Source organism: Salmo trutta, chromosome 1, assembly GCF_901001165.1.
Source record: "Salmo trutta chromosome 1, fSalTru1.1, whole genome shotgun sequence".
NCBI lineage: Eukaryota > Metazoa > Chordata > Actinopteri > Salmoniformes > Salmonidae > Salmo > Salmo trutta.
In genome coordinates this window covers 43,375,768-43,403,602 of record NC_042957.1, presented here as the reverse complement: position 1 = coordinate 43,403,602, position 27,835 = coordinate 43,375,768, and the positions used below count along the sequence as shown (strand labels likewise).

The window sequence follows — 27,835 nt, the reverse complement described above, 5'->3', positions numbered from 1 at the left end:
AGATTGTAAGCATTCTCTGTAACAGGGATAAACTGTAAGTAGCAGTACACATTTTCCCAAATGTGGCAGCAAAGTTGACCCACAGTATGGCGCAGGGGTTCTCAAACTTTTTTGTCTATTACTGCAGACTACTCCAAGACAGGGAGTGCTGCTACCTCTTATTGGAGACTACTGGAAGGGACTAGTGGCCCTCTCAAGGGGATGACCCAGACCCTCCACAGCCTGAGGAAGGAAGCTTTGCTAGGTGCCACTCTAACACTTGGCCAGCCTGCTACAGGCTCCTCTTGTTCAACTGTATTTAGAGGGTGGGAAGAGTGCCTTGGGTGTTTAAGGGGTCCAGGCAGAGGTTAACAAAGCATCTGAGGGTAGTGTTTGCTTTTTCGGAGTCACCATGGTATGTTTTGATGGTGTTCTCATAATTTTCACCAACACCCCATATACGCCTACAGCGCATTTTACTATTCAAAGACATGACATAACACTGTGTAACACAGTATGTTATGAGAGTCAAAATATTTACTGTGTATGTATAGTAACTGTAGAGTTTAGATCATTCAAATGTTTATGCTTCGGTGCCTACCAGCCCAAGAGCTCAGTCAGTTCATTTCAGTTCACTGAGCACACCAACGGCCAGGCCATTCCTTCCCTCATCATCAGTGTCTCCCTCCTCCGTCCTCCAGTATTTGTGCTGCAATAGTTTATGTGTCGGGGGGCTAGGGTCAGTCTATTATATCTGGAGTATTTATCATGCCTCAGGACTACCTGGCCTGATGACTCCTTGCTGTCCCCAGTCCACCTGGTTGTGCTGCTGCTCCAGTTTCAACTGTTCTACCTGCGGCTATGGAACACTGACCTGTTCACTGGACGTTCTACCTTGTCCTGGACCTGCTGTTTTCGACTGTCTCTCTCTACCTCAACTGCTGTCTCTAACTCTGAATGATAGGCTATAAAAAGACAACTGACATTTACTCCTGAGGTGTTGACTTGTTGCACCCTCTACAACCTTCTGGCACAGCCAGAAGAGGACTGGCCACCCCTCAGAGCCTGGTTCCTCTCTAGATTTCTTCCTATGTTCCTGCCTTTCTAGGGAGTTTTTCCTAGCCACAGTGTTTCTACATCTGCATTGCTTGCTGCTTGGAGTTTTAGGCTGGGTTTCTGTATAGCACTTTGTGACATTGGCTGATGTAAAAAAGACTTTATGAATACATTTGAAATTTGATTGATTGTTGAAGATAACATCTGAATGAGGTTATGTAGGAGGTACATCAAAGTATATTATAAGCGTTCCTAATCAATTACATATTTTTTTCATTTTCTGTTCCTTTGGCCTTGGCAAACTGGCCTTCACCGTATGATCGAAGACTTGTTGGCATAGCAGTACACATCCAACAAAACTTTCCAGACACAAATGGGGTGTCCACAGCTGACCTTGTAGGTCTTCAAAGAACTCCCCCCATGTCATGTACATAGGATGCGCCTTGGATGCACTTCATCCTTCACAGTAGAATTGCTAAATGTGCTTCTGTAGGCTGGGTTTCTGTATAGCACTTTGTGACATTGGCTGATGTAAAAAAGGCTTTATGAATACATTTGAAATTTGATTGATTGTTGAAGATAACATCTGAATGAGGTTATGTTGGGCAAAATCAGTAGCAATATTCCCACTATTGAGGGTTCTTTTTTTCTATTTCAGATTGAGTTCACTGCAGACCAAATTGACTGATCTTGTGTTAAAAATCCAACATCTTTTGATTAAATTTTACTGTTTGTTATGGGGAAAGATTTTTGGATGACCTGACCTGTTGATGGCTTGCTAGTTTCCCCAGCTAACCCTAATGATCCGTGTGCTTCCCCAGAGTTGAAAGAGGCCTTCATGTTTTTCGACAGGACCCCCAAAAGCGAGATGAAGATCTCTTACGCCCAGTGTGGTGGCGTGATGAGGGCGCTGGGCCAGAACCCCTCCATCGAAGAGGTCATGAGAGTCCTAGGGAAACCCAAGCCACAGGGTCAGTGGGCACACCAGTATTCTATAGACATTTTTTCACCTTTATTTAACCAGGTAAGCCAGTTGAGAACAAGTTCTCATTTACAACTGCGACCTGGCCAAGATTAAGCAAAGCAGTGTGACACAAACAACAACACAGAGTTACACATGGAATAAACAAACGTACAGTCAATAACACAATAGAAAAAAAGTCTATATACAGTGTGTGTGTCACGTCCTGACCAGTATAGGGGTTATTTGTTATTATAGTTTGGTCAGGACGTGGCAGGGGGTGTTTGTTTCATGTGGTTTGGGCTATGTATTTAGGTAGAGGGGTATTTGTTTCATATGGTTCGGGGTGTGTGTGTATGTAGAGGGGTGTTGGATTTATGTGTTCCGGGGTTTTTGGTTTATGTTCTTGTTTAGCTGTTTGCCTGACAAGACTGTCCAGTTCGTTTGTGTTTTTGTATACGTTATATGTGTTTTCCTTCTTCACCAAATAAAAAGAAGATGAGTGTACATTTTCCCGCTGCGTCTTGGTCTCTACCCTACGACACCCGTGACAGTGTGCAAATGGCGTGAGGAGGTAAGGCAATTAATAGGCCATAGTAGCGAAGTAATTACAATTTAGCAAATTAACACTGGAGTGATAGATGTGCAGATGATGATGTGCAAGTAGAAATACTGGTGTGCAAAATAGCAAAAAAGTAAATAAATACAATATGGGGATGAGGTAGGTAGATTGGATGGGCTATTTACAGATGGGCTCTGTACAGCTGCAGTGATCGGTTAGCTGCTCAGATAGCTGATGTTTAAAGTTAGTGAGGGAGATATGTCTCCAACTTCAGCAATTTTTGCAATTCGTTCCAGTCATTGGCAGCAGAGAACTAGAAGGAAAGGCGACCAAAGGGGGTGTTGGCTTTGTGGATGACCAGTGAGATATATATATGCTGGAGCGTGTGCTACAGGTGGGTGTTGTTATGGTGACCAGTGAGCTGAGATAAGGCGGAGCTTTACCTAGCAAAGACTTATAGATGACCTGGAGCCAGTGGGTCTGTCGACGAATATGTAGCGAGGGCCAGCCGACGAGAGCATACAGGTCGCAGTGTTTGGCGGCCACTTCTGCAGTGGGGGAAAAAAGTATTTGATCCCCTGCTGATTTTGTACGTTTGCCCACTGACAAAGAAAGGATCAGTCTATCATTTTAATGGTAGGTTTATTTGAACAGTGGGAGACAGAATAACAACAAAAATATCCAGAAAAAAACGCATGTCAGAAATGTTATGAATTGATTTGCATTTTAATGAGGGAAATAAGTATTTGACCCCCTCTCAATCAGAAAGATTTCTGGCTCCCAGGTGTCTTTTATACAGGTAACGAGCTGAGATTAGGAGCACACTCTTAAAGGGAGTGCTCCTAACCGCAGCTTGTTACCTGCAAAAAAGACACCTGTCCACAAAAGCAATCAATCAATCAGATTCCAAACTCTCCACCATGGCCAAGACCAAAGAGCTCTCCAAGGATGTCAGGGACAAGATTGTAGACCTACACAAGGCTGGAATGGGCTACAAGACCATCGCCAAGCAGCTTGGTGAGAAGGTGACAACAGTTGGTGGGATTATTCGCAAATGGAAGAAACACAAAAGAACTGTCAATATCCCCCGGCCTGGGGCTCCATGCAAGATCTCACCTCGTGGAGTTGCAATGATCATGAGAATGGTGAGGAATCAGCCCAGAACTACACGGGAGGATCTTGTCAATGATCTCAAGGCAGCTGGGACCATAGTCACCAAGAAAACAATTGGTAACACACTACGCCGTGTAGGACTGAAATCCTGCAGCGCCCGCAAGGTCCCCCTGCTCAGGAATACATATACATGCCCGTCTGAAGTTTGCCAATGAACATCTGAATGACTCAGAGGACAACTGGTGAAAGTGTTGTGGTCAGATGAGGCCAAAATGGAGCTCTTTGACATCAACTCAACTCGGCGTGTTTGGAGGAGGAGGAATGCTGCCTATGACCCCAAGAACACCCTCTCCACCGTCAAACATGGAGGTGGAAACATTATGCTTTGGGGGTGTTTTTCTGCTAAGAGGACAGGACAACTTCACCGCATCAAAGGGGCCATGTACCGTCAAATCTTGGGTGAGAACCTTCTTCCCTCAGCCAGGGCATTGAAAATGGGTCGTGGATGGGTATTCCAGCATGACAATGACCCAAAACACACGGCCAAGGCTACAAAGGAGTGGCTCAAGAAGAAGCACATTAAGGTCCTGGAGTGGCCTAGCCAGTCTCCAGACCTTAATCCCATAGAAAATCTGTGGAGGGAGCTGAAGGTTCGAGTTGCCAAACGTCAACCTCGAAACCTTAATGACTTGGAGAAGATCTGCAAAGAGGAGTAGGACAAAATCCCTCCTGAGATGTGTGCAAACCTGGTGGCTAACTACAAGAAACGTCTGACCTCTGTGATTGCCAACAGGGGTTTTGCCACCAAGTATTAAGTCATGTTTTGCAGAGGGGTCAAATACTTATTTCCCTCATTAAAATGCAAATCATTTTATAACATTTTTAACATGCGTTTTTCTGGATTTTTTTGTTGTTATTCTGTCTCTCACTGTTCAAATAAACCTACTAATAAAATTGTCGACTGATCATTTCTTTGTAAGTGGGCAAACGTACAAAATCAGCAGGGGATCAAATACTTTTTTCCCCCACTGTACATTGTATCGTAGAAGTGGTCACTGGTTACATGTTCACACAGACAAAGACATCAATTTGCTCTGCAAGTGTGTCCATCAGGAGCAACATTTTAACTGATGGCATCACCGTTTGTAGACATATCTGCCTTTGGACAATGACTCCAGCCTTTGAACATGTGCATGGCCACGCCATTGCTTAAGTCACCATCTTTCTCCTATTTTCCGTTATCTCTTTATTCACCTTGAACTCTCTAGAGGCTTGTACAGTATGTTGATGGGTTGGGTTGGTTTCATTGAAAGTATCTCCTTCCCTTGCTCACTGTGCCACTATAGAAATGAACACCAAGCTGATTGGCTTTGAGACCTTCCTACCAATGTTCCAGCACATCTCCAAGTCCAAAAACCGGGGTACCTTTGAGGACTTTTTGGAAGGACTGCTTGTCTTTGACAAGGAGGGCAACGGCACCGTCATGGGCGCCGAGTTGCGTCACGCACTCGCAACTCTTGGTTAGTACCCATGTTCTATGTAGCTATAATCTCATGTTTATTATGTGATTATAGCTGTGTAATGTATGCTCTATGAAGTTAATGTGAAACCCCTAAGGGTATCTGAAAGGAGGATTGGTTTGGGGTTTGTCTTCCCTTACGGAAAAACCACATGATTCCACATGTAACATTTTATTTCATATGTGAAATTTCACATGATTACATAACCTTTCACATGTGGATTTAGATTTTTACATGTGAATATTCTTCACATGAGATTTCACAGGGGATGCCCGGTAAACAAAAATAAGTCGTTAGGATGTCCCCAGAAAGTCACACATTGTTTTTGACTTACATATTTGGCACACTTTTGCATACATTATTATAATATTTATTTATACAGTAATTATTATTCAACATGTCCTCTCCTGGGATTTGAACTCACAACCTCTTGGTTCACAGCATTCAGATCTTCTTGCTATGCCACCATTTCTGTGTCAATGACTGACTTCACCTGTAATCCTACACTTTGGACTTCAACTATCAGCCTATATCGAATCTTCTATTCCTCTCAAAAATGTTAGAAAAAGCTGTTGCGTAGCAACTCACTGCCTTCCTGAAGACAAACAATGTACACGAAACGCTTCAGTCTGGTTTTAGATCCCATCATAGCACTGAGACTGCACTTGTGAAGGTGGTAAATGACCTTTTAATGACGTCAGACCGAGGTTCTGCATCTGTCCTCGTGCTCCTAGATCTTAGTGCTGCTTTTGATACCATCGATCACCACATTCTTTTGGAGAGATTGGAAACCCAAATTGGTCTACATGGACAAGTTCTGGCCTGGTTTAGGTCTTATCTGTCGGAAAGATATCAGTTTGTCTCTGTGAATGGTTTGTCCTCTGACAAATCAACTGTAAATTTCGGTGTTCCTCAAGGTTCCTTTTTAGGACCACTATTGTTTTCACTATTTATTTTACCTCTTGGGGATGTCATTCGAAAACATAATGTTAAATTTCACTGCTATGCGGATGACACACAGCTGTACATTTCAATGAAGCCCCAAAATTGCCCTCGCTAGAAGCCTGTGTCTCAGACATAAGGAAGTGGATGGCTGCAAACTTTCTACTCTTAAACTCGGACAAAACAGAGATGCTTGTTCTAGGTCCCAAGAAACAAAGGGATCTTCTGTTGAATCTGACAATTAATATGGATGGTTGTACAGTCATCTCAAATAAAACTGTGAAGGACCTCGGTGTTACTCTGGACCCTGATCTCTCTTTTGAAGAACATATCAAGACTGTTTCAAGGACAGCAAAAATCTGAAACTTTCTGTCCAAAAATGACGCAGAAAAATTAATCCATGCCTTTGTTACTTCTAGGTTGGACTACTGCAATGCTCTACTTTCCGGCTACCCGGATAAAGCACTAAATAAACTTCAGTTAGTGCTAAATACGGCTGCTAGAATCCTGACTAGAACCAAAAAAATTGATCATATTACTCCAGTGCTAGCCTCCCTACACTGGCTTCCTGTTAAGGCAAGGGCTGATTTCAAGGTTTTACTGCTAACCTACAAAGCATTACATGTGCTTGCTCCTACCTATCTCTCCAATTTGGTCCTGCCGTACATACCTACACGTACGCTACGGTCACAAGACGCGGGCCTCCTAATTGTTCCTAGAATTTCTAAGCAAACAGCTGGAGGCAGGGCTTTCTCCTATAGAGCTCCATTTTTATGGAATAGTCTGCCTACCCATGTGAGAGACGCAGACTCAGTCTCAACCTTTAAGTCTTTACTGAAGACACATCTCTTCAGTAGGTCCAATGATTTAGTCTGGCCCAGGGGTGTGAAGGTGAACGGAAAGGCTGGAGCAACGAACCGCCCTTGCTGTCTCTGTCTGGCCGGTTTCCCCTCTTTCCACTGGGATTCTCTGCCTCTACCCCTATTACGGGGGCTGAGTCACTGGCTGACTGGTGTTCTTCCATGCCGTCCCTGGGAGGGGTGCGTCACTTGAGTGGGTTGAGTCACTGACGTGGTCTTCCTGTCTGGGTTGGTGCCCCCGCTTGGGCTGTGCCGTGGCGGAGATCTTTGTGGGCTATACTCGGCCTTGTCCCGGGATGGTATGTTGTTGGTTGGAGATATCCCTCTAGTGGTGTGGAGGCTGTGCTTTGGCAAAGTGGGTGGGGTTATATCCTACCTGTTTGGCCCTGTCCGGGGGTTTCATCGGATGGGGCCACAGTGTCTCCTGACCCCTCCTGTCTCAGCCTCCAGTATTTATGCTGCAGTAGTTTATGTGTCGGGGGGCTAGGGTCAGTCTGTCACATCTGGAGTATTTCTCGTCTTTTCCGGTGTCCTGTGTGAATTTAAATATGCTCTCTCTTTCTCTTTCTTTCTTTCTCTCTCTCGGAGGACCTGAGCCCTAGGACCATGCCTCAGGACTACCTGGCTTGATGACTCCTTGCTGTCCCTAGTTCACCTGGCCGCGCTGCTGCTCCAGTTCCAACTGTTCTGCCTGCAGCTATGAAACCCTGACCTGTTCACCGGACGTTCTACCTGTCCCAGACCTGTTGTCCCAGACCTGCTGGAACCCTGACCTATTCACCGGACGTGCTACCTGTCCCAGACCTGCTGTTTTCAACTCTCTAGAGACAGCAGGAGCGGTAGAGATACTCTCAAAGATCGGCTATGAAAAAGCCAACTGACACTTACTCTTGTGTTACTGACTTGTTGCACCCTCGACAACTACTATGATTATTATTATTTGACAATGCTGGTCATTTATGAACATTTGAACATCTAGGCCATGTGCTGTTATAATCTCCACCCGGCACAGCCAGAAGAGGACTGGCCACCCCTCATAGCCTGGTTCCTCTCTAGGTTTCTTCCTAGGTTTTGGCCTTTCGAGGGAGTTTTTCATAGCCACCGTGCTTCTACACCTGCATTGCTTGCTGTTTGGGGTTTTAGGCTGGGTTTCTGTACAGCACTTTGAGATATCAGCTGATGTAAGAAGGGCTATGTAAATACATTTGCTTTGATTTGATTTGATTCAAAGTAAATCTCAGCTATGTTAAAAATACACTCAAGAAAAACTATTCTATTTATCATAGTGATTCAGGAGTAACATTAAAGCAAAATAATATGTTGCACCAACATTAGACTACAGAAAACCCTCTAATTGCTGAACTTCTGAGCATGTTAGACTTTGTGGCGAAAAAGATCAGCATAACATAAATCCAGATATTCTGAGTTCAAATCCCAGGTGGGGTCATATTGAAAAGTCATTACAAAGTAATCATGTCAAATGGATTCATATTATCATTGGTTAAAGACTTTTACACTATTTTAGCTGAACATCGTACCACTTACCTTAATTAAGACCCCCACACCATTTAATTACTTCCCTTACAAAAAAATGTGAAATCTGCAGTTTCACATGTGAAATAGCTGTTTTCACATGTTGAGCTGAAATGTTCACATATGAAAGCAAAAGAGACACATGTAAGGTCAGTTGTTCACATGTATTAAATGTTGAGTTTACATGTTAACACCTCATTTTCATACTACAGATTTTCACATTTGAAAACTTTCACATATGAAAAACTTTCACTTGAAAATCTAACTCTCACGTGTGGAATTGAATTTTCAGTTTTACATGTAGTTTTATGGTATCACATGTTGAAATGTTGCATCCTCGTGTTGTCACATTTATTTTACGTGAGATCATGTTTTCACATGTGCTGAAATGTTTTCACGTGTAGTTTCACGTTATCACATGTTTCTTTTACATGTTGTCACATTATCACATAAGTACACGTGATCACATGTAATTATGTGAGATCACATGTGAAAAATTCTCTCAACCAGCTTCATGAGGTAGTCACCTGGAATGCATTTCAATTAACAGGTGTGCCTTGTTAAAAGTTCATTTGTGGAATTGATTTCCTTCTTAATGCGTTTGAGCCAATCAGTTGTGTTGAAACAAGATTAGGGTGGTATACAGAAGATATCCCTATTATTTAAAAGACCAAGTCCATTTTATGGCAAGAAAAGCTCAAATAAGCAAAGAGAAATGACAGTCCATCATTGCTTTAAGACATGAAGGTCAGTCAATCTGGAAAATTTCAAGAATTTTGAAAGTTTCTTCAAGTGCAGTCGCAAAAACCATCAAGCGCTATGATGAAACTGGCTCTCATGAGGACCGCCACAGGAAACGAAGACCCAGAGTTACCTCTGCTGCAGAGGATAAGTTAATTAGAGTTATCAGCCTCAGAAATTGCAGCCCAAACAAATGCTTCACATTTTCAAGTAACACATCTCAGCATGAACTGTTCAGAGGAGACTGTGTGAATCAGGCATTCGTGGTTGAATTGCTGCAAAGAAACCACTACTAAAGGACACCAATAATAAGAAGAGACTTTATTGGGCCAAGAAACACGAGCAATGGACATTAGACCGGTGGAAATCTGTCCTTTGGCCTGATGAGTCCAAATTTGTGATTTTTGGTCCCAACTGCTGTGTCTTTGTGAGACGCAGAGTCGATGAATGGATGAGTTCCACATGTGTGGTTCCCACCGTGAATCATGGAGGAGGAGGTGTGATTGTGTGAGGATGGTTTGCTGGTGACACTGTCTGTGATTTATTTAGAATTCAAGGCACACTTAACCAGCATGGCTTCTACACCATCCCATCTGGTTTGAGCTTTGTGGGACTATCATTTGTTTTTTCAACAGGACAATGACCCAACACACCTCCAGGCTGTGTAAGGGCTATTTGACCAAGAAGGAGAGTGGTGGAGTGCTGCATCAGATGACCTGGCCTCCACAATCACCCGACCTCAACCCAATTGAGATGGTTTGGGATAAGTTGGACTGTAGAGTGAAGGAAAAGCAGCCAACAAGTGCTCAGCATATGTGGGAACTCCTTCAAGACTGTTTGAAAAGCATTCCAGGTGAAGCTGGTTGAGAGAATGCCAAGCGTGTGCAAAGCTGTCATCAAGGAAAAGGGTGGCTACTTTGAAGAATCTAAAATTGTTGTTTAACACTTTTTTGGTTACCACATGATTCCATATGTGTTATTTTATAGTTTTGATGTCTTCACTATTAGTAAAAATAAAGAAAAAACCTTCAATGAGTAGGTGTGTCCAAACTTTTGACTGGTACTGTATGATCACTTGAAATTAGTGTGTTTTTTCCAAAAGGGTTGTGTCTGAGGATTGTTTAACACCATTTGAAATGTCTCACACCCCTCTGTTACACCAACAGGAGAGAAGGTGACAGAGAAAGAGGTTGAGGTAGTGATGGAAGGACAAGATGACGGCAATGGCTGCATTAACTACGAAGGTGCGGCAATAGACTACTTTATGCAGTGTGCTGTGTGCACATATTGTTAATACATTTTCTGTTTCTATCGCTCTATTTCAACCTTTGTAAAACACATCATGGCTGGGTGAATGATCAAGTGAGTACAACGTTTTAACTGTAAAGTGCATGACCTTTTTGCCTGCACCCTGAGTCCTGCATCAAAATGTACAAACTGATGTTAATGACAGGTGTCTCTCTCTGTTGCAGAATTCAAGATGTCACTGACCTGAATCTTTCTTTTGTTCCTCTCCTCTTTTGTTCAAATCTTTGTCCTCAATGTGTGTGACTGATTCTGTCTGTGTGTGTGTGAGTGGACGTGTGTGTCACAACGTTTTCGACAATGAAAATGAATGTTCAGTGTCAAACATCTAGGTCCAAAGCAATGTTAATCTTTATTTCCATGGTGTGGTTGCGTGACTGTTGCAAAGTGACAATATTGAGAGATGGCAACTATTTTCTAAATGGTGTGCACTTCCTCTGAAATAGGAGTGCGGTGTAATCCCTAAAGTGGGGGAGATCCTCTCCTTCTTTGGTGGTCCCATTGAAATCCATTACATAATGGGTCTCTAGCGCATTCTTAGGTTTCACGTGTCAAAAGCCTCCGTCTGTCAGGTACGCATATTTAGACTAGCTAATGGAGCGATGACGTGATGACATTCCAAACAGGTGAGTGACAACTGTGCTTCTGTTTGTTAACGACATATCTGTGAGGGTTGAGGATTTAGAGGGAGGGAGGGAGAACTAGTTGTGAAATGTGTATATTCATACATGTACAGCATATTATGTTGCTAAGTAACTGTTTTCTACTGGTTGAACATTAACTAGAAACAATTACTTTGTGTCTATGTAAATTCAGTCGTATTAGCATTATATGTGATGGGATCTAATTTAACCTAAGCACAATTCATAACACTGAAACCATAAACCAAAATGATTATTGCCTCAATGGTAATACGAACTGGCACCAGAACAATTGTATGCTGTAGCTACTGTAAGTCAAAGTAAATGAACAATAATTGGAAAATCCCTAGCTTTGCTGATAAGATGGACTGATTCGGAGGCTTGAGAGGATCTGACCCTATACACAGAGGATGAGACAACTGTTAAGAGCTCTCCCTATTCAGTGAGGGTTGCCAGAGCCATTGGGTGCAGCTGCTGTTGACCTAAGCTGGAGCTTATGGACTGTTGTACCGACCGACTTAACACTGAAGTATAAGGATGCGCAGCCCTGCAGTTGCAGAATCGTAAAAGCTAACACACACACACACACACACATTTTTCTTAAACAACAAATATGTTTGCATGATCTAACTTCTCATAAAACAACCTATATAGACCTGTCTGTCTGCCTCCCTCCACCCATCACCTGTTGGTCATGATGAGACACCATAAACGTTGGCATCCCTTCTTGGCCTTTTTCACATGACAGTAGCTAATCCACATCAGCTGTTTTCTCTTTGTACTTGTAGGGTTAGATAATATGTCATAGTGTGTGAGTAAGATGTGCGTACCAACATCTCTAGTCTTTACCCATTGTATGGAAGAGGAATCTGGAGAGGGAGGGGAGAGGAGGGGTCTGTGACACCACACAAGTCTGGAGGGAGGGTAGGAGGGTAACCTCCCTGTAAAAGTCCAACATCGGTTGCCAGATAATCTTCAGGGACAATAGCCTTGGCCGGTAAACAGTCCAACAGCCGCACCATCTGCCCACCCAAAATACACCCTTGACCTCTCCCTGAAGACTGGGCTTGGCTTGGGCCGGAAAGGAGAAGATAGACATCTTCCAGGCATGGCTAGTCAGTTGGTGTAGTAGATAATCATGACAAGCATATCCTCCTCCTGGTGTAACTCCATATAGGCAGTTTGGGTTTCCAAAAGGACAGTCAAGTGGTCCTCCAAGAGCATTGCATGCTTTTCCATATCTATCTGTATATTGTCCAGGAGTCCACGGCACAGGGTTTACTACCACCGGTGGGTTGTAATTACCTATCGCCATCTGTTTTACTGCAGTTTGAACCAAAAGAGATTTCAAAAAAGGTAGGACACAGCAAAAAACGCTTCCCATTGCCACCAGTGCGACTCCTATCATAGCCATTTGGCTGGTTGTGTCCAGCCAATTCCAAGCATGGCTATCAAATCCTGCATTGTCTTTTACTTCTTGCCGTAATCCTTTCAGTTTGGTCATAGCTGTCGTGAATGATCCATCTGGTGCAGTGTTATTGGGAATGAAGGTGCAACATTCGTCTCTGAACATTACACAGACTCCACCTTTCTCAGCTAAGAGCCAATTCAACAAAGCCTGCCTATTCTGCCATGTCATTTTGCTAGTGGGCCTGTACCTGTTCTCCTAAGGCTGTCAATGCAGAGTCTGTATAGTTAAACAGCATTGGTTACACTCATAAAGAAATTGTACAGAATACATGCATGTCTGTCGTAAAACGTAGACTGCTAAACAAGTAGCCGACACTTGTGTATGACTAACAAAAAAAGGCTTACTACAGTACATTTTACCATGTTGTGCAAAGTGCTTTGACCTCACAATGACACAAGTTTCAGCGTGGGAGACATGAATGCTTGTACCAACTCCTTAGAACAGAGTCTACGATTGTACACTGAGTGTACCAAACATTAGGAACACCTTCCTAATATTGAGTTGCACACACTTTTGCCCTCAGAACAGCCTCAATTCGTCAAGGCATGGACTCTACAAGGTGTCGAAAGTGTTCCACAGGGATGCTGGCCCACGTTGACTCTAATGCTTCCCACAGTTGTGTGAAGTAGGCTGGATGTCCTTTGGGTGGTGGACCATTCTTGATACACACGGGAAACTGTTGAGCGTGTGTAAACCGATGCGCCTGGCACCTACTACAATACCCTGTTCAATGGCACTTAAATCTGTTGTCTTGCCCATTCACCCTCTGAACGGCACACACACAACCCATGTCTCAATTGTCTCAAGGCTTACAAATTCTTCTTTAGCCTGTCTCAAACCCTTCATCTATACTGATTGAAGTGGATTTAACAGGTGACATCAATAAGGGATTATGGCTTTCACCTGGATTAACCTGGTCAGTCGATGTCATGGAAAGAGCATAATACGCTCAGTGTAAGTCTCTGCTGGGGGATGTTATCCAGAGAAAGAATGCCACCCTGTGGCTAAACAATCAAGGAGCTTTTTCTCTGTTCCTACTTGACTGCCTTTAGTTGAAATCTAACATAAATCTGTCTCACGTGCCTAAAACCAGACTAGAACAGACAGACATATTCTGTCTTCTTACACTTACAGTATATTGACCCTGTGATAGACTAGTGTCTTGTCCAAGGGGTGTACTTGTACATCAAGCTGCCTCACGCTATAGAAACAGCCAAGGCTAATGCAAGGCTACTTACTTACTTACACTAATATGACAATTAAATATTGCAATTAAATGAACAGTGCCGCACCATAGCCTACACACTATTATGCAAAGCTATATGGCATAGACAGAACTATTTCAAACCACAGAACTGCAGATGTGATTTATCTTATTGTATTTGGCTTTGAAAGACCTTAATCAGTAGTAAAATATTAATATTTATTTCAAGGTATGTTAAGACCATTTGTTATATATTGTTTACAATTTAAAATGAGGAATAATGTCAAATCACCTACAATAAAATGCAGACCAAACACACCATAGTCATTTCAGGCATGTACCATCTGCCTCTTTCTCACCCTCTCCCTCCTTTGTCCCTAACTGGAGAATAAAATGCATGCTTATTCTCAAGTGGTCTGGTTGCTAAGCAACTCCAGGGCCTAACCTCAACCCTGCCTCATGGTTAAGACTTTGTCTATAAAATGTATGACACAATGCAGTGCTTTCTGGCAACACTCTCTTTGCAACATGTATTACACATGCAAACCATTGCTTTGCAAAATATCAGTATGTGTTTCTAGGAGGCTCTATCTCCTAATAAACATACCAGACCTAGGGTGAAATATGCCAAATATTTTCATATAATAAACTTGAGGTGTGCTTGATTTAGCTTGGAGTTTGCACTTTGGGGACTATTCCATTGGTTCCATAAGGAAACAAATTATATTCCATACACTGTACATGTATGTGTAGTCTAGTTACATGTAATTACACCATTGTAACCAATTACTGCCCTCTATGGTTGGTTTAGTATGGAGGAGTGTTAGATCAGTCAGTCTACCAGAGTAGTAAAGGCCTATAGATGTTTAGAGTTCACTAATAGTGGCAAGCACAGTGCTTCCCTTGCTATACCCCACCCACAGGTTTTACAGCAAGAGGGGTATTGCCACTCCAGATCCCTCTAAGCAGGTTTTCCAGTAATGCTTACATAATCATTGGTAAATTGACACTAAGCCAGGTCTGGAGGAATGGAAATTCAAATATATTAGATTAGATGAGACATTGGTTTAATGTGAGAAAATAACGAAAGGTGGCCTATTGGTAAAAATTGTGTCTGTCACCTATTACATAGGGCAGAAGGCTATTTAACAAGTTAGGTCTACCATTGTGTCATTCGTTTGGGTTAGCATTGTATATCATCTCTGAAGACCTGCAATTTGTTTATATCAGCTAAACTTGTTTTAATATCATTATCTTCTAACACCATATTTTCAACAGATTAGACAGAGGAGGCTGGTGGGAGAAGCTATAGAAGGACAGGCTCGTTGTAATGGCTGGAATTGAATAAATGGAAAGGTATAAAATACATCAAACATACGGGAACCACATGTTTGACTCTGTTCCATGAATTCCATTCCAGCCATTACAATGAGCCCGTCCTCCTATAGCTCCTCCCACCAGCCTCCTCTGAGATCAGTGTAGGCCTACCTACACACAAACCTCTTTTATTTCAAGCATTAGTGCAGAAGGCTCGGGAAGAATTTCAGAACAATCTCTGTCTGTACTCTGGCGCCCTCCTTCCCTTAAAGGCCGCCTAGTGAACTACTCTTCTCTGTCGGGTGTCCACTGAGTGACTGCAGCTGGAGAGACAATAACTGTCTGCCACACAGGTAAGAGATAAAGACGCTTTTATCTATTCATAGCAAACCTAGTACATTCCGCAAGTCATTGCTCCTAGGTGTCTTCGAATGATGAAGAATTCGAGCAGTTGGCTGTTTTTTTTTTCCGGGGCAAAACAAAAGCGCCATTCCATGCTTGTCATTTAGGTTTGAGGCACCGAGCGTATCTTTTTTTCCGTTGCCTACTGTAGGTCTGGGTGTGAGGAGAGGTTGGGCCTGGGTACTGTCTTGCCTTGGCTAGCAAATTCATCGCACCAGGCAGTGGCCCCAAATAAGCCATGTGGATAATTGGATCAAAAGTGGCTAAATGGATTTGTCCATAAACACTCACTTCGTAGTTTGTTATATATTTTGACTTTTACATTCATTATTAAACTATGACAGCTGTCATGATGTGTGAACTGAGGCTAAGCTAGCTAATGAATGTAGCCAAGGGGTGTAACTTAGCTAGCAAGCTACAAATTAGCTCGCTAGCTATCAAACTAATTAGCTGAGCGTTAACTATCTAACTCGCCAATTATTATGGCCACAGATTTTTAGCTATGATTTTAAGATAGTGGCGCCCTTTCTATTTTCCCTACTTGAGGCCTGTCTTTACTTTGGGTAGCTTGTCTTGCTTGAGAAAACTGAAAGAATAAATCACAGTGTTCCTGACAGGATATGTTTTTTTTTGGTTGCTTTATATAGTATCTGTTTTTTGATCCATGTACAGACAGTAGCAAACTTTTATAGCTACATCAACACTTGTGTGTCAGTTAGATTTTTGTGCTGAATCATAGGCAGTAGCATTGCCTCTGGAGCCTATGAAATTGGATTTGCGCAGCTGTGCTTTCCGCCGTCAATGGTGCTGATGTTGGCTTATCAGCTCACCACTTGCACTAAACCTTATCATCAGGCCACTTATTGTCGGTGGCTTGCCTGACTGTAGACTGACTGACTGACTGTAGACTGTGACACTAATGTTATATCACCTGCTTATTACCTCATTTGCTAACTAGCTAATTATTCATAGTTCAGGAATGCTTTGTAATGGTTTGGTCGTGCGCTGCCGCACCTCCCTTTCCAGGGATGCATGCGATGTAAAGTATTGCTATTACAACTTTGTAATCAAGGAGTAGGCCGGGTCTTCTTTTTAAGCCACTTTGTTCGAAAATGTAGGCCTCTTCATCTTGGCTCAAAGTCCAATCTAATTTTTGAGGAGATGCATTCCGCGTGCCCTTGCCATGTGGTGCTTTGTCTGAAACAAATCGATTCACTGTATAATCGAGTCACTTTTTTTTCATACTATTTCGATATTATTCAGCACACTTGTAATTTTCATATTGAGGTCTATTTTTGCCACATTGGGCCATAACATGATGGCGTTTGTCGGTGTTTTCTATGTTGCGGACACACCTCATTCTCGCTCTGCTCTCCGCATTTTTTTCATAGCTCTTGTTGCTTTGAGTTGCAGTGAGAGATGAGCATGCATGATCTCACTCCGATTTCGCTACTTGCAGATAGGTCTGTACATTTGTTAGATGAATCAACACTCTCCATTATCCCTCGACTATTTTTGCTCCGGGTCGAAATCATAGGCAGAGTCTATTGCAAAAGGAATATCGAGGGACAAAGGCTTATCTCCATCTCTCTCCTATCCAATTCCTCATCCACGCCCATCTTGTTAAATGTATCCCGGAGAATACTGTAAGAATTGGACTTCCCTGATCTCATATGTTGGAAATCTGTAGAAATGACATTGTCCTGTTTGAGTAACTCTTCAAGAACAAGACCTAATTTCCAGTAACATTGTATTCTATGCGCATTAGTATCGGGATATAGACTGACTTAAGAAAACAAGGTGAATGGTTTATTCCTAGCCATCATGTTATGGTTTTGTTGATACAGAAAATGCTGACAAACTGCCCTCTGCTCTCTGACAAACCTTTTAGTTTTCAAATGTACATGCATAATTTGATTGGACCGCCCAATTAGGGAGCTCTGTAAAACATGTCTAAAGCCTAATTGGATGAGCTGGTCTGCAGGCTACATGCTACTGCAGTGTAGTATGATAATCATACTACATACTACGATTAAATTATGCCCCTAATTTATGGCGATGATTTGTTGTTCTGTGTTCTCGGCAGGGAATTTACATCTGCACTCATCCGTTTTGACCTCACTGAATGTGATCAGAGGCAGGGACCATAATTCAGTTAGCCCTAGTTCTACAACGTAGGCCCAGTAACAATGCTTTTATGGTTAATTTTCTAGTTAAGATTAAAGACAAAACTATATTGACAATCACCTAACTCTTTATGAACAATATGCACAAAACTAGAGTGCCTCATTGTGATTGGATGACGAAAAAGAGATCCTAGCCAACACTAATTGGCATTTTCTGCACTTCTACACATGTCAGGGTGCACTATGAATCAAAGAGTTGTCCCGGAGACCCATGCTGAGTGCATTAGCGTAGCCTGGCGTAAGCTGCTGCTGGACCCCAGCTGTAGGGAATAGGGTGTCTTTTGGGACGCTGTCTGTCTGTCTGCCCTGCCACAAGCAGCTGTACACATGCCTCTGTGCAGTCATCAGCGGTCCATGCCAGCAGATGTCTCTCACACTCAACCCCTGGCCAGATGAACAGGACATGACTTGTTAACTTAACATGATCGCTCGCACCCGTGAAATAAACCTCAAATCTCAAACACGCCATTCCATCATTCTTAAAGGACATTGGATGTAGAGGAGACCAATGTTACCAAGTATGTCATGATTGACAACTCTTACTAGCTCTGTTGGTTGCCTTTGAGGGCACGATTAAGGGACTTGGTTTCAAAGCTGTCAACATCCTTGCTTTCTCTCTTGCACTCTGTTATAAGATGTATAGGATTAATATCACATTTTGCTGTTATTTTTCCTCAGGGACATTGGCAGTACAGAATATAGGTAAATGCCAGACGTTCTTTGAGGGCCACTCTCACTGATTCCCTGCGCCGTGAACCTCTGACATCTTAGCATATAAATGCAGAATTACTTGAATGTGCTAGCTAGAGCTGGGCGATATGACGATATATATTGTGTGACGATAGATGTTTTTCTAGCGTTTTCACATTATGCTCTATGGTTTATTTCGTTGTGTCGCAAATCGCACTCCTTTACGGCAATCTTTTTCGTCAGTTGGACGTTGCTTTGCGTTCTTCCACACATGCCTTGTGGAAGGAAATTTGCAACACAAACAAACATGGAGGAGAGCAAACGTGACACAGAGCATGGAGACCGTACCTAAAAGAGGGGCTACTTTGGTCACATGGACGTGGTTTGGGTATGAAAAGTCTGACAAGGACCAGAAAACCATCCACTGCTAAATATGCCGCAGGCCGGTCTCGACAACATCCTCAAACACCACTAACCTCTTTTACCACCCATGCAAGAATCATGTGAAACAGTACGGAGAGAGTCTACGGATGAGAACCCAAAAAGTATAGTTGAGTGCTCAAAACAAACCCCCGACTCAGACGTTGCAAGAGGCTTTTACCCGCGGCACACCATATGGCAAAGAATCACAAAGATGGAAGGAGATAACAGCTGCCGTTACAACTTACATCTGCAGAGACATGGCCCCAATTTACACGGTCGAGAAACGGGTGTTTCGTGAGTTGGTGCTAACACTTGACCCAAGGTACCAAATGCAAATTGATATGTGACACATATTAATGCCAAAATAACATGCAAAACAGGCAAGCCCCCCCCCCCCCAAAAAAATAAAAAAAATAATAATGTATATATAGATATATATTTTCGGCCTATATTTATTTTGTTTGCAACTATAGTTGACATGCTTTCTATTTACCCTTTTTTAGATTTTATACATTATTTTATATTTTAGTTGAAAATCTGCACAAAGGTTCAAAATAAAAGGAGAAATAATCAAATATGAGTAAGTACCTTTTATTTGTTTAGTATAATTCAAAATGTAATAAGAAATAGGCCTTTACATGTGGTAATTTTATCTAAACTATTTATTCATTGATTTTACAGAAAATGTGCTATATCGTGATATGTATCGTTATCGGGATATGAAATGACTTCTATCGGGATATGAGATTTTGACCATATCGCCCAGCCGTCATGCTAGCTGTAAACAAACTGGAAAAGCAGGTCCACCCTTATTTATACAGTCATTGGATTCACCTTAAGTTTGAGAAAGAATAGGCTACATACATTTTAGCCTGCATTTAATGTGGAATACAAAAACCTAGCAATAATATTGACTCAAATACTTGAGGATACCTTTAGCCTAATTAATGAACCTATACCTCATGCAGGTAGGTGATCTCCAGAGCAGATGCTAAGTCTTGTCCTGGCTCTCTGTCAGATCTCAAGGACACGCATACTCTACTGTAGCACAGGAGGTTAGTGGCACCTTAATTTGGGAGGACAGGCTCGTTGTAATGACTGCAGTGGAATAGGTGGAATGGTATCAAACACACAGCTTCCATGTGATTGATGCCATTCTGTTCGCTCCATTCCAGCCATTTATTATGAGCCATCCTCCCCTCAGCAGCCTCCACTGTACTGTAGTGTGCTGTAGTGTAAGGGTGGTGTAGGTAGCAAGGTCACTGAGCCACAGCACTGCAAAGAGAGAGAGAGAGAGAGCCCAGATGAGCTTCCTTTGGTTTGGCTGGCTCTCTACTAATCTGGGATGTCTTGGCTTTGTTGTCATGCTGATTCTTTGAGTTGTGGTTAAACTCTGCCTGTAAGGATGTTAGGCTGCCTAGCCTATTTCCTCTTAGTTGTTTTGAGTGAAAATACTAAACTAGGCCTAATGTTACTCGACGGTATTCATTCTCCACCACCACTCATCACGCTTGTGCATTGAGGAGATTAGCATCTCCTAATGGTAGGATCTAACACACATGAGTCCTGATTCAGCACTGGGCTAACCCAGGGCTTCTGGGCAGGAACACGGTCAATGTTTCTCATGTATTTTTGAACCTTGGGACTAGCTGGTTCTCACTCTCTGAGGAGTGGTAGCCTAATGCTGCACGCATGAGCGGTTTGTATATCCATTTGCAGTGGCACTCGGAGAGCATCTCTGATATGTTTCTAGCAGATACTGATGTTTCCAGAGGAAGTTGGCAGCACCAGCTCTCTCTCTCTCTCTCTCTCTCTTACTTCCCCCCTCCCTCTCTCCCTTCCTCACACTCTCTTTCATCATGCTGCACTGAGCAAAGAGCCCTGCACTGTAGAGAGCTGCCTATAGATTGCCTGCTCTGCCCTGGCCTGGCCTCTGAGGCACACGGTGCGTTCCTTACTTCCATCAACACGTCTATAGTATGAGACCAATGTTCATGGTTCACATGGATGCCGTTAGAGACAGAGAGGAGAAATAAAGAGAGAGAGAACGATAGAGACAGAGAGAGAGCGTGGTGAAGTCCTGCCTCTATCCCATCCATCCCTAATAGCAGGGACTGACTGGAAACTAGGTCAGATCCACTGACTGAGGCAGCCAACTGTGAGTGGAGCGGGCGGGCAGAACTCATGGAGTGGGTGACCCTCTGTCTGTAAAGACGAGCACATACAGAACACACACACACACACACAGCCCCATAACCCACTAGCCAAAACCTCAACTATAAACATAAACGACTCTATGATCTTGTTTTTACCGTCATCTTTACTCTTACAACATAATTGAGCTGATTCATGGTTACTCTCAGCCTTACGTCGGATGTATTGACATCATGCAGCCTTACTCTGTTTTCAGACTCAGCACGGTAACAATGTTTCTTAACATGTCTCTGGGTCTTGGGCTGTTAACTGCATAATGGAGAGTCTGCTTCTTCTATAAGTGTAGCAGACTCTACACCTGTCGCAGACTGGCCAGTTAATTATGGTTAGCCTGGGCTTACACGTGTAGACATGTCAAGGTGTGTTTATTGGTCAACATGCAGAGTAGAAGATTCAGATCCAGCGGGCAAAACTGGTTGCGATGATATCATTCCAATGAGTTCATAATGACGCAGCTGCAACCAGCTATGCCCGCTAGGGATTGGTTAGTTTCTCTAGCAGTGTGAGGGTGTCCTAGACCTAACAGTAGAGCGTGTCCAGGCGTTTTGGCTAAATGGGTGCTGCTATATTTTGGTGCCGGGGGGGGGGGGGGGGGGGGGGGGGGGGTGTTGACTACCTTGAAATAGATGGTTCACTTTGAGGCCATGAATGTCAATGGACTCGCCGGAGCCGTCCGTTTATTTATGGTCGATACTCAGTCACGTCATGGTTGACTTGACTGCACCCTAGTTATCCTCCTCCTCGGTGATTTGAATGCTGGCTAAACCTTTTTATGAATCAGAATGAAGTTCAAAAAGGAAGGAACCCTTGTCAATTTGTGTTAGGAATGTTGCCTAATCCCAGGAAATTCAACTGATTGCATAAACCAGGCTGAATTGAAAGCAGCTGTCCTGATGACTTCTTCTCTGTCTGTGTCCTTAACAGATTCCTTTCATGTCCTAATCCACTGTAGACAGAGATCACACAGGCCTGGGCCTTGTTTGAAACATGTAATATGTATGTTTGAGGTTATTATTGCTTATTTTATATTGTAATACATTGTAAGGTAATATATTGTAGTACAGTGTGGTATACAGTGTGGTAGTGATATTCAATATCACTCTCAATAGTATTCCTGTTACATCAATTTCCCACATTTTCATTTCGGCATACCCAGAAAGTGACCAAAACAAGGTTCAAAATAGAGCTGGGATGATAGACCGAAAATTACCGACTTTGCCTTTATCTTACCGAAGCGTTTAGCTTACGTCAGTAATTTTATGTGATTTTGCTACACAACGTTCCTGTAGTTCAGGGGTACTCAAGTACTATTTGAGAAGGTTTGTTCAGTGGTCAGCCAGTTGAGTATGGGGGCTGTAGATTGTTCTAAATTATTTGGTCAACAGTAATAGCCTATGCATTATGTTGATTCCTGCAATGAAAATATCTTCCTGTTTCGCTGTCGGCTGCTGACTCTTATTCCCTCTCCCCACTGTGCGTACTTTTTTATCCATAGGCTACCATCTCAGATGCCTTACTTGGCACTTGAAAAAAATTGTCTACAGCCCTGTCGCTAATGTAAAGTAACTGTCCATAAATTTTTTAAATAGTTGTATTTGTTGTTATCAGGCATAATACTTAGATTTATCGCGATATGACTTTTTGTCCATATCGCCCAGCTCTAGCACCTCCCCCCAAAATCATTTATTGCAGATTTATCATTATCGTAAACAATGGGTCAATTTATCGCACTATGGATATTTTTCTATATCGCCCAGCTTTAGTTCAAAACCACGTAGCGCAAACAGGTCCTCCAACCAGCTACATAAATCCGGGGAACGTGTTTTGCTAGACATTTATCAGGCCAATGAAACTTCTGCCTCTATGTTCAGCCTCTCAGCCTGTCCCTCCCCTTGCTTCCCAGAAGCCATCAGCTTAATGCTCTGCTCTTTACTGTTTACGGCACTACATCCATCACCCATCCCTGCTCTGAACTGAACACTGGGAAGAAGAGCACTGCTTTACCCACACAGTGGCATCGGAGGATGGTGCATCTTTTTAATCTTGCCATGAAATGGCCTAGCCAAGCCACAATAAACTAAGACATTTGTACTTCCGACATGTGAGAGTGCCTTGGAAGATATCTTTGGAAGCTTTTCCACTTGTTCCTGGCGTCCGAGGGTGTTTGTAGTAGAGGTCGACCGACTATGATTTTTCAACGCCGATACCGATTATTGGAGGACCAAAAAAAGCAGATACTAATTAAATCGGACTATTTTATATATATATATTTGTAATAATGACAATTACAACAATACTGAATGAACACTTTTATTTTAACTTAATATAATACATAAGTAAAATCAATTTAGTCTCAAATAAATAATGAAACATGTTCAATTTGTTTTAAATAATGCAAAAACACAGTGATGGAGAAGAAAGTAAAAGTGCAATATGTGCCATGTAAAAAAGCTCATGTTTAAGTTCCTTGCTCAGAACATGAGAACATATGAAAGCTGGTGGTTTCCTTTTAACATGAGTCTTCAATATTCCCAGTTAAGAAGTTTTAGGTTGTAGTTATTATAGGACTATTTCTCTCTATACCATTTGTATATCATATACCTTTGACTATTGGATGTTCTTATAGGCACTATAGTATAGAGGTCGTCCGATTAGGATTTTTCAACGCCGATCCCGATACCGATTATTGGGGGACCAAAAACACGCCGATACCGATTAATCGGCCAAATGTAAAAAAATAATAAAAATATATATATTTGTTTCCTTTTTTAAAATTTAAAAAAAAATTTTTTTGTTGTAATAATGACAATTACAACAATACTGAATGAACACTTATTTTAACTTAATATAATACATCAATAAAATCAATTTAGCCTCAAATAAATAATGAAACATGTTCAAATTGGTTTAAATAATGCAAAAACAAAGTGTTGGAGAAGAAAGTAAAAGTGCACTATGTGCCATGTAAAAAAAGCTAACGTTTAAGTTCCTTGCTCAGAACATGAGAACATATGAAAGCTGGTGGTTCCTTTTAACATGAGTCTTCAATATTCCCAGGTAAGATGTTTTAGGTTGTAGTTATTATAGGAATTATAGGACTATTTCTCTCTATACGATTTGTATTTCATATACCTTTGACTATTGGATGTTCTTATAGGCACTTTAGTATTGCCAGTGTAACAGTATAGCTTCCGTCCCTCTCCTCGCTCCTACCTGGGCTTGAACAAGGAACACATCGACAAAAGCCACCCTCGAAGCAGCGTTACCCATGTAGAGCAAGGGGAACAACTACTCCAAGTCTCGGAGCGAGTGACATTTGAAACGCTATTAGCGCGCACCCCGCTAACTAGCTAGCCATTTCACATCGGTTACACCAGCCTAATCTTGGGAGTTGACAGGCTTGAAGTCATAAACAGCGCAATGCATTGCGAAGAGCTGCTGGCAAAACGCACGAAAGTGCTATTTTGAATGAATGCTTACGAGCCTGCTGCTGCCTACCATCGCTCAGTCAGACTGCTCTATCAAATCATAGACTTAATTATAACATAACACACAGAAATACGAGCCTTAGTTTCCGGATTCGACCATATTAATGACCTATCATCTCGAAAAAAAAAAAATTCCTGTTACATTGCACAACCTTCAGTGTTATGTCATAATTACGTAAATTCTGGCAAATTAGTTCGCAACGAGCCAGGCGGCCCAAACTGTTGCATATACCCTGACTACGTGCAATGAACGCAAAATGACACAATTTCACCTGGTTAATATTGCCTGCTAACCTGGATTTCTTTTAGCTAAATATGCAGGTTTAAAAATATATACTTCTGTGTATTGATTTTAAGAAAGGCATTGATGTTTATGGCTAGGTACAGTCGTGCAATGATTGTGCTTTTTTCGCAAATGCGCTTTTGTTAAATCATCCCTTGTTTGGCGAAGTCGGCTGTCTTTGTTAGGAAGAAATAGTCTTCACAGTTCGCAACGAGCCAGGCGGCCCAAACTGCTGCATATACCCTGACTCAGTTTGCAAGAGAAGTGACACATTTTCCCTAGTTAAAAGAAATTAATGTTAGCAGGCAATATTAACTAAATATGCAGGTTTAAAAATATATACTTGTGTATTGATTTTAAGAAAGGCATTGATGTTTATGGTTGGAGCAACGTGTACCAAAGCGATTATATGCAACGCAGGACAGGCTAGATAAACTAGTAATATCATCAACCATGTGTAGTTAACTAGTGATTATGATTGATTGATTGTTTTATTATAAGATAAGTTTAATGCTAGCTAGCAACTTACCTTGGCTTCTTACTGCATTCGCGTAACAGGCAGGCTCCTCGTGGAGTGCAATGTAAAGCAGGTGGTTAGAGCGTTGGACTAGTTAACCGTAAGGTTGCAAGATTGAATCCCTGAGCCGACAAGGTAAAAATCTGTCATTCTGCACCTGAACAAGGCAGTTAACCCACCGTTCCTAGGCCGTCATTGAAAATAAGAATGCGTTCTTAACTGACTTGCCTAGTTAAATAAAGGTCAATAAAAATAAAAAAATAAAAAAATAACAAAAATCGGCCAAATCGGCGTCCAAAAATACCGATTTCCTATTGTTATGAAAACTTGATTAATCGGTCGACCTCTACTATAGTATTGCCAGCCTTATCTCGGGAGTTGATAGGCTTGAAGTCATAAACAGCGTAATACTTGAAGCACAGCGAATAGCTGTTGGCAAACGCAGGAAAGTGCTGTTTGAATGAATTCTTATGAGCCTGCTGCTGCTGCATACCACCGCTCAGTCAGACTGCTCTATAAAATATCAAATCATAGACTTGATTAACAGAAATAAGAGCCTTAGCTCATTAATATGGTGAAATCCGTAAACTATCATTTAGAAAACAAAACGTTTATTCTTTCAGTGTATTTATTCCGTTTATTCCGGATTTTATCTAACGGATTTTATCTAACGGATGGCATCCCTAAGTCTTTAGACATTACGATATTGCGCTTACATTGCACAACCTTCAATGTTATGTCATAATTATGTAAAATTCAGGCAAATTAATTACGATCTTTGTTAGGAAGAAATGGTCTTCACACAGTTCGCAACAAGCCAGGCGGCCCAAACTGCTGCATATACCTTGACTCTGCTTGCACAGAACGCAAGAGAAGTGACACAATTTCCCTTGTTAAAATAAATTCATGTTAGCAAGTAATATTAACTAAATGCAGGTTAAAAAATATATACTTGTGTATTGATTTTAAGAAAGGCATTGATGTTTATGGTTAGGTACACGTTGGTGCAACGACAGTGCTTTTTTTGCGAATGCACTTGTTAAAATCATCACCCGTTTGGCGAAATAGGCTGTGATTCGATGATAAATTAACAGCCACTGCATTGATTATATGCAACGCAGGACAAGCTAGATAACTACAAATGGTTGATGATATTACTAGTTTAACTAGTGACTATGTTAAGATTGATTGTTTTTTCTAAGCCTGCCATGCAGTCTCCTCGTGGAGTGCAATGTAATCGGCCATAATCGGCGTCCATAAATGACGATTACCGATTTGTTATGAAAACTTGAAATCGGCCCTAATTAATCAGCCATGCCGATTAATCGGTCAACTTCTAGTTTGTAGTGAAGTCAATGTTGGGGCCCACATGCAGTGACTGAACCGCTGGAGAGCTGAAGTGAAGGGGGGGGGGGGTGTCCTGGAGGACATCACCGACATCGGTGATGACTGACAACAATGTCTTCTCCCTGACCCCCTGACCTGAGGGAGTGTATAAGCCAGGCCTAGTGACGGAGGAATGTTGAGAAGCATGTCGGTCAGTCAGCAGATGGGACGTGATCAGCATGACTGGAATGTCCCCTCTCCTCACAGCACAGCTCATAAATAGATACTTTCTTTGGCTTCTGTCACCACAGTGAAGAACACAAGAGCTCACAGATTAAGACCGTGTCCCAAGTAGAAGATACAAGGCCTAGCCTACTTTTGGGTTTGCAGGTCATCGTCCACTCCTGAATCACTGAAAATAATACTGTGACTAAATTAGTATTGTGACGGATGATGGGCACTCTGTGTAGGGTCAGTAGGTCTGAGTTCATGGGGTATTTTTATGCTTCCGTCAGTGGCAGCAGGTCTGTTGCCCTAAATTAAAGGGGCAGTTCACCAAAAATGACACATTGGTTTCTTTACCCTGTAAGCAGTCTATTGACAAGGTAGGACAGCAATTCATGCTTTGGTTTAGCTTCCCTAGCACTGTTTCCAAATGCTAACGTTTTAGCATATGTGGCACAAATCCCAGTCAAGTCATGGTACCGATATTAGCATTTTTCGCGCATCTACAGTGTATTCCATAGACTGCTTACAGGGTTGTAGTGGGGTAATATTTGACATATTATATATACCTCACCTGCGGCTCATAAGACTAAGCAATTAGCCTATTAAAATGTTTTTCTGACTCCGTAAAATATAGTTAAACCATGTGTAATCAAGTCTTATGTGTTTACCTGACTAAGATCAAGGACTGGTCATGAGGAGCGAATATCAAAGCAAATATTATTTAATAACGTTGTCAAACGAATGGACTCACATACAAGGCATAAAGCGTAAGGTACAAGGCAATACTGACATTAACAAAGCATCATTCTAGGCATATACACTTAGTGTACAAAACATTAAAGGACACCTGCTCTTTCCATGGCATAGACTGAC

At 42.1% G+C, this 27,835-nt stretch overlaps 2 protein-coding genes across 6 annotated transcripts in view; both read left to right on the top strand.

Annotated features, from left to right (window-relative positions):
* Positions 1–201: 201 nt before the first annotated feature.
* On the top strand, positions 202–10,621 carry LOC115193024 (myosin light chain 1, cardiac muscle-like). Its single transcript, XM_029752039.1, has 6 exons — positions 202–294; positions 1,694–1,719; positions 1,855–2,006; positions 5,018–5,191; positions 10,434–10,511; positions 10,593–10,621. Exons 1-6 carry the CDS (start codon positions 202–204, stop codon positions 10,619–10,621), a joined length of 552 nt encoding a protein of 183 aa, XP_029607899.1.
* Positions 10,622–15,412: 4,791 nt separating this feature from the next.
* Positions 15,413–27,835, top strand: part of LOC115196447 (microtubule-associated protein tau) — a 45,613-nt gene continuing 33,190 nt past the window's right edge. For all 5 annotated transcript variants that reach the window (XM_029757306.1, XM_029757322.1, XM_029757316.1 and 2 more), the window contains exon 1: positions 15,413–15,558. The gene's annotated coding sequence lies outside the window, so the exon portion shown is untranslated. The remainder of the gene's footprint in view (positions 15,559–27,835) is intronic.

Excerpts from the sequence above, each read along its gene's own strand:
- LOC115193024 (XM_029752039.1), top strand. The coding sequence starts at position 202 with ATGACCCAGACCCTCCACAGCCTGAGGAAGGAAGCTTTGCTAGGTGCC. Across the intron at positions 2,007-5,017 it reads AGGGAAACCCAAGCCACAGG|AAATGAACACCAAGCTGATT; the intron begins GTCAGTGGGCAC and ends GTGCCACTATAG. Across the intron at positions 5,192-10,433 it reads TCACGCACTCGCAACTCTTG|GAGAGAAGGTGACAGAGAAA; the intron begins GTTAGTACCCAT and ends TTACACCAACAG.